Genomic DNA, 11,288 nt, shown 5'->3' with positions numbered 1-11,288 from the left:
GTTAATTCTCACGCAGGGACATGTTTTGGTGTGACAAGGAAGCCTGAGACAGCAGCTTTTCAGACAAGTGCTGCAAAATCTGCCAGCACGTGATGCTCTTGAAGCATCTCCTTTGGTTGCAAACAGCCCGCAGGGACGAAGGAGCCGAGACCCACAAGCCGAATTAGACATTGCCAAACCCGGGAGGTTTCAGGTTTGTAGGTGTTAAACACCCCATGGTGCTTCTGGGAAGAAATTAACCGCAGTTGTTGCTGCCCAGCCCAAACCAGATCCAAACTGCCATTCACTGCTGAGGTTTAACCCCACCAACACCCTTTCAGCAGCTGGACACCATCTCCCCCTGCCCAGGGCTGGTCAAGTAATAAACATAAAGTGAAAAACCTCACTGGAGCACCTCCAAAGCAAATATAGACACTGTGTGAAATTATTAATTACATCCCATTTCCGCCCAACTTTTCTCCTTTGCCATTAGCTCTCTCCATCCATCATGTCCCTGGTGACCTGCTGACGAGGCACCCAGCAAGATGGAGCAGAGAAAGCAGGACGCTGGTGTTCCTACCCTCCCTGCCTGCAATATCCTGACTCTGGGTGGGCGACAGCCCTCCAATAAAACAGGAATCTGTGAAAAAACAAAGGCAGCACCTCCCTCATTGGTTTTCCAACTCCCTCCAGCTGCTCCTCCACACCAGGCATCCCCAAGCTCAGCACTGCCCCGTTGACAGGGATGTCACCACTTTATGTTCCAACCTTGTCTTGCTGTGGTATGGTTTCAAGCGAGGTGCTGGTTTCTTTAATACCGTCAGTGACTTTAAAACACTTTAAAAGTGTTTCTTGCAAAGGTTTCAGCAGGTGTCACCACAGGCTGTGCAGCATGAAAAGGAAAAGCTCCTATGTTTGCTCTGCCATGCTCCTGCTGTGGAAAACTGGGGGCGGGGGCGGAGGGGGGGCAGGGAACAGGGATGTTTAGTCAACAGCTCTAACCCTGCAACGGCCTCTCTGCTTTGCACCCATGCGGGAAAGTTCATGGCTGAACTGGGAGAAGCTAATTTTCCTTGCTGCTAAAATGTGAGGTGACGCTAGGGAGTGGGAAGTTTGGCCCTCCACTGTTCCAGGCAAAGGGTTTCTGGAGAGCAGACCAGTGATAGCTGCTGCTTGCCCTGCTGTTCTCTGCAATGCCCCCTCCAAACACTCCTAAGCCACTGGTCTCACCAGTAAAGGTTTTTCACCTTGGTGTTTACTGTTCTGGGGCATTCTCACTGTTTGAGGTCTTTGGAGCCACACATTTGACTGTTAATTTTTAGGTTGCTTTTCAACAGCTTTGCAGAAACCATCTATGAAAAAGATATCATCTGAGTCCTTCTGATTGTATTTTATTTCCAAAGGCATGAAGGTGCAAACAGACTGTCCTCCTGGAATCCACCCTGCCCAGGTCTAACCCTCCCTCCCATCTCCACAGCAGCATGTGATGAGAGCAGAGCAGCTGGGAAACAGCTTGCTCACTTCACTGTCCATTATGTCTGACAAGCCTGTGATAAACTTGAAACAAGCCTCCTTGATCTGACACCTCCCCCTCTCTCCTCCCCTGCCTGCAGCAATAAATTCAAGCACGACTTCATCCCACTCCCACAGGCAGCTGCACGCTCCTTGGCACAGATGAGGATGGATAAGAAGTCTCGGAGCTCTTCCAGGGAGTCTCATAGAAGACACAGAGAGTCCCCAGCTACACAGAACAAACGAGAGAAGAGGGAGAGCAGCAAAGAAGCTGGCAAAGGGAGGCAAGACATAAAGCAGGAGAAAGCAAAGGAGATCAAGAGCACTGCGGGACCTGATGGTAGGGTGCACACATCCACAGTGGTGGACGTGGATGATGTGATATCTGATGAAGAAATGGAAGCAATGGTGTTGCTGGACAGTGAGCAGCAAGAGGAAGGTATGACTTGTGGAAGGGAAAGGGATGCCTTTGAGTCTGTGTGGTCACAGTATGACTATATCTGCATGGTGAGTTGTTATCACACCCACCTTGCAGAGATACGTAGTTATCTTGGGTAGGATATGGGAGACTCCAGACAGCCTCCCTAGTCAGCTTTTGCGGTCCGTACCGCAGGCTGATCAGCACCATCTAGCACAGCAGTGAACTTCACAAGAAACAGTTACAGCCCCAGCATCCTCACTGCTCCCCAGGTTTGTTCATGCTCTACTCCATTCCTTTTCTCACTCGCCCTTCTTTGTAGGGACGGAGTTAGCCTCAATGCCAGTTCATGGCCCAAAGAACTGTGCTGCAGGGATGACCTGTGCACGCTCAAGAGCAGCTCCTCTCCTGGCCACGTGCAGGCAGATTGCCAGCCTGCCACAACAGGAGCAAGTGGTGTGCATTTTTTGGCAGAAGGTGTATTACAGCAGCCAGGGTCACTTGTCTGTTTCCATGCCAGTACCTTTGCTGTCCTAGATTGACACAAAGGTTCAGACTCTCTCCTTTCGCTCTGGGAATTGCCTCTTTCCGCCTCATTTAGGAAAATCCCTGCTAACAAGTGGTGCTGTGGAGCTATAGAGATCATGCAGGTCCTTGGGATCTGAACGTTCTGCAAGACGGAATCGTCCTGCAGAGAGCTCCAAAGGCAAAGGGACAGGGAGGCAGGGGTTCAAAGGGATCCAACATGGGAAGGATGCATGGATTCCAACTTTACTGATGAAAAACATGGTCCACTCTCTGGGGTCTAGGAACACCCAGAAGTAATCAATTTGTAGCTGCAGCTTTTCCCTCAGGCACAACAAAGGGCACCCACAGCAAAACAACCCATGTTCATTGTGGAGAGAGGTAGAGGCAATATTCACCTGGGGCTGACCACCCCGGGTCAGCCTCCAGTGCCTTGACATGACTGCTGTACAACACAGGGAGATGACAGCAGCACCACTGGCTTGGTCCCACTGCATTAGGAGGCTGGGATGCTACTAAAATCCTATGCCAGAATGACCTGGGATACTCCAGTAGAGAAGGGCGCATCAGGCTTTGCAATTGAAAAGCTCCTTCTTATTTACAATCTTTCTTTTTGACATTAGCTTATCTTTCCAGATAAGCTTCTGGGATCCCAGCTTAGCCAATGCATTGCCTATTCCAAGCTTTTTGACACTGCTTGGTAGCTATGGGTCTTCAAGCTAAAGGCTGCTCTGCAGCAAGGCACTGTGGAGAAGCACAGAACAATTTCTGACAGTAGAGACAAAATCTGCCAGTCCATCCTAGCAGCTCCTGAGAACGCCAGATGGTTCACATCTATCAATGTGAGTCTAGGCAGAGGACAACACTGAAGCTGATCTGTGCAGGCACGTGTCAGACTGTCAGTATTTTGGGAGAAGTCCTCTCCTAACACAGTCCTGTTGGATTTCTCTCTAGGTATGAAGTCTCCGGGTCTGGGCGTCTGTGAGTGGCTTCTGACCATCCTGTCTTTCCTGCTCATTGTACTGACCTTCCCCATTTCTGTCTGGTTCTGCATGAAGGTGAGAAGAGTCATGGGGCCTCTCTGCATTTAGTGTTTGCTGTCTGATGTGGGTCTAACTTAGTGGTTCAACTTGTGTTGTTAATTTTAACTCATCCTTTGCTGCACAGGGATCCAACCACCACCTATCTTACACTCCTGCTGTACTATCAGCAGGCAGGGGCTTGGGCTTCTCTTTTTTTTAAATGAATTGCAGGTATGTTCACCTTCAAGTATAACCTTCACCTGACCCAGCCCAGACATGGGCTTTTGGATTAAAAATTTTAAGAGACATTGATCTCTCAGTTAACAGCAGATTTTCCCTCTTCCTTTATCTCAGATGTATAGCTGGGCTAAAGGAAAGCATATTTTGATTCCCACTTCTCAGGAAATTTCATATACATCTTGTTCTCAACAAGACACTTGGTATTATGGCTCCAATTTTATATATGTGAGTACATGTGCACGTGGGTCCCTTGGAGGCAAACCACCAATGTGGAAAATAATAGCTCAGGGTGTTCAAGTTTGGCTGGGCAATGTTCTGCAGAATGCTGGCCTCATCCTGGAAAACCCTGGGCAGCATTAACATCTTGGGCTGTCTCATGGCTGCTCCTATGCTGCTCACACAAGGCAGTTCTGGGCAGGTTCTTGTGGTGGTTTAGCACTGGCTGGAGGCCAGATGCCCACCAAAGTCGATCTATCACTCCCCTTTGTATTTGGACAGGGGAGAAAATATATATTGAGAGGTTTAGGAGTCAATGTAAGGACAGGGAGAGATCACCCTGTAATCAATGACATGGGCAAACCAGACTCAACACAGAGTGAAGGAAAGAAAACTATCTAACTTATTACACTACACTACACACAGTGAAACCAGAGTTGGGTAATGAGAAACGTGACCAGATCTTAAAACAGCAGGACCAGATCTTAAAGCACCTTCCCCCCACCCCTCCCTTCTTAGCAGCTTTAGTCAGGATTTTGCTCCCTTCTTCCCCTGCATCGTGGCACGGGGAGGGGCCGGGACTGGGGAAATGGGGTCCTCAGTCACTTCTTCATGAGCTGTTTTCCTTTTCCAGATCTTAAAACACCTCTACCTCCCCCCCACCCCTCCCTTCTTAGCAGACTTCACTCTAGTCATGATTTCACTCCCTTCTTCCCCCCGCCCCCCCCCCCCCCCCCATGGTGGCACAGGGAGGGGCAGGGACTGGGAAAATGGGGGCTTTGGTCAGTTCCTTGCAAGTTGGTTTCCTTCTTGGCCAGGGGATGGAGGGGGGGAGCATTCATTCCACACCCTCCCCCTGCTGCACTGTGGGGTGCCACCCACGGGACAGTCCTCCACAAACTTCTCCAAGGTGAGCCCTTTCCCCCAGGGCTTTGTCTCTTCACCAGCTGCCCCGCTGTGGGTCCCTGCCATGGCGGGCAGTCATAAATCACAACGTCTCCCAGTCCCAGTCCTCCACGGGGTCACCAGCCTCCCCCCACCAAACCTGTTCCGGTGCAAATCTCTGTCGCTCATCTCTGTGTCTCTGTCTCTCTCCATGGGCTGCAAGTGCTGGCAGGGGCTCGCTCCAACGTGAGTCTCAGCATCTTCTCTATGTCTCCACCTGCTCCATCCAGTGTGGAGCCCCTCCTTTTCCATGGGCTTTGGGGGGACACTCACTCCACCATAGGTTTCTCCACAGCCTGCAGGGGCATCATTCTCTCCAGCACCTGGGGCATCTCCTCCCCCCCACACCACTCCCTGGCCTTGGTGTCTGCACAGCTTATTACATCTTCTCACTCCCTTCTCTGGTGGCAGAATGCAGCTGCTTGTGGTTTTTTTTCCTCCTGTGAGCCGATTGGCTCAGCCTTGGTCAGCAGCAACTTTGGCCTTGAATCTGTTGATGTTTATGCTTTGGGGCCTACAGAGAACTCTAGCTGCTCCTTACAGCAGCCATTTCTGCAGCCCCCCATTGTCTCCCAGCACCCAGCTACGCAAAACTGTGACAGTTCTCCACACAGGTAAAGGGATTCAGTGACAAGTGACTCTACTACCTGACACCTGCTGAAATCTCTTTGCAGGGCTTTCCCAGAAGAGACATCCTCCTGTATCTGTGACACCCCTTTCCCCAGTCCTACGCCTTCCTCTCCAGCCTCACCTTTGTTTCCCTCTGCAGGTAGTGCGAGAGTATGAGCGAGCCATCGTTTTCAGACTCGGGCGTCTCCTTCCTGGCAGAGCCAGAGGGCCTGGTAAGTATTTACTGAGCTCTCCCAGCCTTGTCGCTCCTCTTCTGGATGCGCTACCAAAGCTCAGGTGCTGGTGCCTCCAAGCAGGCACGACCAGACAGGAGATGGGATATCTTTGTCCCTTCCTCATAGGGCCAGTAGATTCTAATGTCTTTTCCCATCACAGAAGCAGCCTCAGAATTTGAGCCCATGTATGTTCTGTTGTAGTTCTGCATACCAAGCCCTCACCTGTTCTCCAGGGCAGAAGCAGCAGTTTCTGAGGTTGTGATAATCACCAGCTACCATTTTCTTTCTCCTACAGGCCTTTTCTTTTTCCTTCCCTGTCTGGACACGTATCACAAGGTAGATCTCCGCCTCAAAACTTTAGAGATCCCCTTCCATCAGGTATGGCTGACACTCCCTCCCTCTCTACATTAATTTTTGTATCTCTCTACACCTTATGCTTCCAGCTTTCATCCCTACATAGAAAAGTTGGAAAAAAATACCTCAAAGGAACCCTAACACCTAAGAAAATGGAAGGTAAAAAAATTCACCATAGTGAAGTTTCTTCTTTTTTTTAAACCTACTGCTTTTAATCCCGTGTAATTTGACATGCTGCAGTGGTAACATACACCAATAGGGAGTGGCTGGGCCGAAGATACTGGAGCAGGTTTTTTAACCCACCACATTTGGAATGCATGCAGCGGGGGCAGGAACTCAGACTGTGATCCTGCAGCAATGTGAGGGTGGTATCTGCTCCTGTATAAGCCTGGAAGGAAGAAAAGGTCTGAACCCTCACTTCTAACCCTTGAACATGCAACCTGCCCAACCATAGCCCCTCTTGTCTTTTTGGGATGTATTGGTTGTGCTCCTGTGTTGCCTGTGGGACTGTCCCTGTCTAGTAGCACCTCCAGACTCACCCCCAAGGATGCAGATCCTCCTGGAGATACAAAAACAGGGCACATACCTCAGGATACAGCCTGTGCTCTCAGAGCAGGAATGGACCAGGCAGCAGTGGGCAGGGAAACACAGCACAGGATGACAACCTATTCACTGTCCTGAGCTCAGCAGCTGTAGTGAGGAGACAGACACAAAGATGCCACTCAGGGAACTGAGATCCAGAGGTTATATGGTTTGCACAAGTCAGTAACATCATTGTAAGATCTTAGTCTGAGTTCCTGTCCCCACTGCATGCATTCCTCAGTGTGGTGGGTAAAAAAACCCTGGTCCAGTATGCTTGGCCCAGCCACTCCCTATTGGTGTTGCTATTTAAGCACATCAAACTGAATGGGATTAAAACCAGCAGTTTTAAAAAGAAGAAAATTCACTATGGTGATTTTGTTACTGTCCATCTTCCCAGGTGTTAGGGTTGTTCTGAGACTTAATCATCCAGCTGGTCTTCATCATTCTCTCAGTTGTGTTTTTCTGTGCTACCTTAGAATTGTCAGTGCCAGCTTCATCTCCCCTAATGTCTTCTCTTTAGGTGGTAACCAGAGACATGGTTACCTTGGAGATAGATGCCATCTGCTACTACCGGTTGGAGAATGCCTCTCTTCTCCTCACCACCCTGACCAGCATCTCCAGTGCCATTCAGCTGCTGGTGCAGACCACCACCAAGCGCCTCCTGGCACATCGAGCCTTCTCTGAACTTCTTTTGGAAAAAAAGACCATCAGCCAGGAGATAAAGGTGCTTCCCCAGGGAGAGACAGCAGAGCAGGGGGTAAACTGAGGCTCCACAAAGAGGCTCAGATGATCAGTTCATCAAAATCACAGGCACTGGTTAGCAGGAGGGTGGAACAACACGTGGCTCCTTCATAGACAAATGGGAGGTTTTTCTGCTGTCTGCTTTTTGACTCAGATCACTTTAGGAGAAGGATATACAGTGTGGATCCCACAAGTGGCCATAGTGAGTAACAGACAGTGTGCTTTGAGGGGCATGAAGGAATCACTTAGACCAGCTTCATCAGTGCTGTGTGACACCCCAGTTCCAGTACTTACCCCAGAGAGGACGTTCTCACAAGCAGTGTGTTCTGCAGACTGAGTTGCCACAAACTGAGCATACATGGGATCTCCACTTCTCTGTGGCCATGGCACCTGTACACCCAACGGGAACGGAATGTTTCCTATGGAACTGAATTGGTTCCACACTTGGACCAGGAGGGACCAGTTAAATCATGCTAAACCCTTGTGGCAAACTCAAGTTGGAAGCAGAGTGAGGGAACCAATTTTATTTCTGAGGGGCCTCACACAATAGCACACAAAAATTAGATCTGCCGTACACTCCTGCAGTTAACTGCCTTGAATTAATGTCCCTGCACTGTCTTACTCCCTGTAAGGGGCCTAGGGCAGGGCTGGTGGTCTCCCTATGCTCTAAAAATCTTCCTCTTTACAGGTGGCTTTGGACGCAGTCACAGGCTGTTGGGGGATCAAAGTGGAGAGAACAGAAATGTAGGTAGGAAATTCTGGGGTAGAGGGGACTTCCCTTGCCCTTTACAAGTACCTGTCCTTGTTGCCTGCTTCTCTCCCTGTGGTTATTCTGCTTCACTCATCTTCCTCTTTTCCCTGCCCCTGTCAGCATCTGCCTCAAGTAAAACTTGCTCATGCAAAGCCTGTGCTTGCTCCTGACATCCAGGGCAGGATCCTTGGTTGAGATCTCATCACCATTTCACTGCTGCTGTGGGCAGATTTGGCACCATTTCTGGTGGCCCAAGAGGCGCAGCAGGCAACGAGCCCTCTGTGTCACACTCTCTAGATCACTGGTTGGTTGCACCCTCAGCAAGTTTGCAGATGGCACCAAGCTCAGTGGTGCAGTTGACACCCTAGAAGGAAAGGCTGGAAAGGTGGGCCCAGGTGAACCTAATGAGGTTCAACACTGCAAGTGTCAGGTGTTGTACTTGGGCCAGAGGAATCCCAGACATAGATACAGACTGGGAGAAGAGCTCCTGGAGAGTAGCCCTGCTGAGAAGGACTTGAGGATTCTGGTAGATGAGAAACTTAGCATGAGCCAGCAGTGTGCTCTTGCAGCTCAGAAGGGCAATGGGATCCTGGGCTCCATCAGCAGAGGGGTGGCAGCAGGGACAGGGAGGGGATTGTCCCTCTCTGCTCCGCTCTCATGAGGCCCCATCTGGAGTGCTGTGTCCAGAGCTGGGTCCCTAGTACAAGAAAGATGTAGAACTGATGGAGAGGGTTCAGAGGAGCCACGAAGATGATTAAAGGGCTGGAGCACCTCCCCTGTGAAGAGAGGCTGAGGGAGCTGGACTTGTCCAGCCTGGAGAAGAGAAGACTGCAGGGGGACCTCATTGCAGCCTTCCCGTCCCTGAAGGGAGCATATAAACAGGAGAGGATTCAACTTTTTCAAAGGGCAGACACTGGCAGGACAAGGGGGATGGATTAAAACTAAAGGAAGGAAGGTTTAGAGTAGATATTAGGGGGAAGTTTTTTTACAGAGAGAGTGGTGAGGGGCTGGAAGGGGCTGCCCAGAGAGGTGGTGGATGCCCCGTCCCTGGATGTGTTCAAGGCCAGGTTGGATGGGGCCCTGGGCAACCTTGTATAGCTCCAGGCCTGGAGGTTGTTGGCCCTGCCTGTGGCAGGGTGTTGGAGCACAATGATCCTTGGGGTCCCTTCCAACCCATGCCATTCTATGGTGGGCTTGTCACTCAGAAGCCCATGCAGAAAGGTGGGACATGCTCATCACATAGAGGGACACATAGGAGTGAGCCAAGCAGTGAATGAGCCAATCTTTGAACAGAAGGGAATTCCTGTGCCTGCCTTAAAAGCAATTCCCCAGTGGATTCCCTGCTGTTGCACAAGAGCGAGCTTAGACTAAGCCTCAGAGGCACAGGGAGAAGAGCTGCTTCTGCTGCCTCGTCATCATGCAGGCCTGGACATTGCTAAACCAGGCTGGAAAAGAAGGATGCAAATGGAGGCTGAAACAAACCACAGAGGTACACCCAGGGTGCAAGGAGCAGGAGTGAACTGCTCTGTAGAACACGACTGATGAGCCCATTACAAGCCTGAGACTGACCATCCAGTGTTGCCAGTCTAGAGCACCCAGCTAATCACTGTCCCTTTCCACCACAGCAACAATGTGCAGCTGCCCGCTGAAGTCCGACAGTCGCTGGCTGTGGAAGCAGAGGCCCAGAGACAGGCCAAAGTGCGGGTATGCCAACCCCAAACACCTCCCATCTCCTTCCAAAGCATCCCTCCTTTCTTTCCCACTGAGGTTCCTGGGAGGTGCCATGCTAGGCTACAGCTCTGGGAAGAGCTCCCATTCAAGAGCTGTGTCTAGCAAAGGGAGCTGCAGCACAGCCCAGTGGAGTACCAGATCCTGTACTGGGCGTACGGGTAGAACAGAAAGGCACAAGTCTGGGGTTATCCCTGGACCCACAGCAATCCCCATGGAGATCCCTTCCCCTCAGGGTTTCACTCTCCCCTAGGAGAGTGTCTGACACCGCTGTCATGTCCGTGGCATCTCGCTCAGCCCAGGCTGGTCTTCATCCCTTGGATGGAGCTGCACAAGAGCTTGGATAAGGTTGATGTCCAGCATCCCTCCCACCAGCCTAGCCTGGGGGCTGCCCTCTCCCATGCTTTTGTAGCAGGGGAAACACCCAATTGTGAGCCCTGATAAGCACAATAAAATGTAAGACACAAGCTCCTGAACCTGTGGGAGCATCCAGAGCTCTTGTACATGCTGTGACCTGCAGAGAGCAGGAATGTTATACCACACTGCCCTAGGAATTTCATGGTGGCAACCTCCCTCTAAAGAACAGTTCATGCCTACTTACTCCCAGCCTCACAGAAATCTTCTTTGTTCCTCTGTTTGGTAGATGATCGCTGCTGAGGGGGAAAAGGCTGCTTCTGAGTCCCTGAGGATGGCAGCTGAGATCCTGTCCAGTGTCCCTGCTGCTGCTCAGCTCCGTTACCTCCATGCACTGCACTCCCTTACTGCAGAGAAACCCGCTGCTTTCATCTTGCCCTTGCCTTTGGATGCCCTGAACTTGGTCTCTCCTGCCACCCACAGTCCTCCAGCAGTGAACAGCCTCCTCACAGGCACTGCAAAGCCCCCAGAAAGCCCGAAAGACAAGGACTCACCCATGCTCTAAGAGCTGTCCCAGAACGGTTGCCACACTACCCCTGGTCAGTCCTGCTCAGAGAGGAGCAAGGAGGCTGGCCAATTGACAGCCCACTGGCAGGTGCTGGTCTGGAGGCAGGAGGGAACGCAGCCCAGGGCTGTGATATAAAGTGGATTGTACATGGAAGAAGCCTCTGCTTGTTTTGGGAAGGGAAAAATACTGAGCACGAGGAGCAGGGCTGGCATATGTGTGGGGAGAGCTGAGGGAAGAGGGGTGTCAGCCCTTCCCCTTCACAGGGCCACGTGCAGGACAGATGGCCCAAGGGCTCTGATCTATCCTGCCCCAGCAGTCTTGGCAGGAAGGACAGAGGAGCCTCTGTGTCACCCCCCCGTCCCTGTCCCCAAACTGAACAGTCGGGCAAGGCCCTGAGCGTGCAGGTGGGTTGATGGGAGCTGCCAGCCTGGTGGCTCAGGAACGAGCTGGGTCCCACAGCATAGTCCCGGATAGAGGATTTTGGTCCCCATCCATGCACACGTATGTA

At 51.3% G+C, this 11,288-nt stretch overlaps 1 protein-coding gene across 1 annotated transcript; it reads left to right on the top strand.

Moving 5' to 3' along the window:
* Positions 1-1,653: 1,653 nt before the first annotated feature.
* NPHS2 (NPHS2 stomatin family member, podocin) lies at positions 1,654-10,777 on the top strand (the record flags this gene model as incomplete). Its single annotated transcript, XM_084266577.1, has 8 exons — positions 1,654-1,930; positions 3,389-3,492; positions 5,627-5,699; positions 5,998-6,080; positions 7,159-7,362; positions 8,068-8,123; positions 9,756-9,834; positions 10,502-10,777. 8 exons carry the CDS (start codon positions 1,654-1,656, stop codon positions 10,775-10,777), a joined length of 1,152 nt encoding a protein of 383 aa, XP_084122703.1.
* Between the last annotated feature and the right edge of the window lie 511 nt (positions 10,778-11,288).

This window comes from Gallinula chloropus (assembly GCF_964237585.1).
Source record: "Gallinula chloropus genome assembly, chromosome: 6".
Taxonomy (NCBI): Eukaryota; Metazoa; Chordata; class Aves; order Gruiformes; family Rallidae; genus Gallinula; species Gallinula chloropus.
Note: the sequence above shows the minus strand (reverse complement) of the source record. Positions and strands in the feature narration are given on the sequence as shown.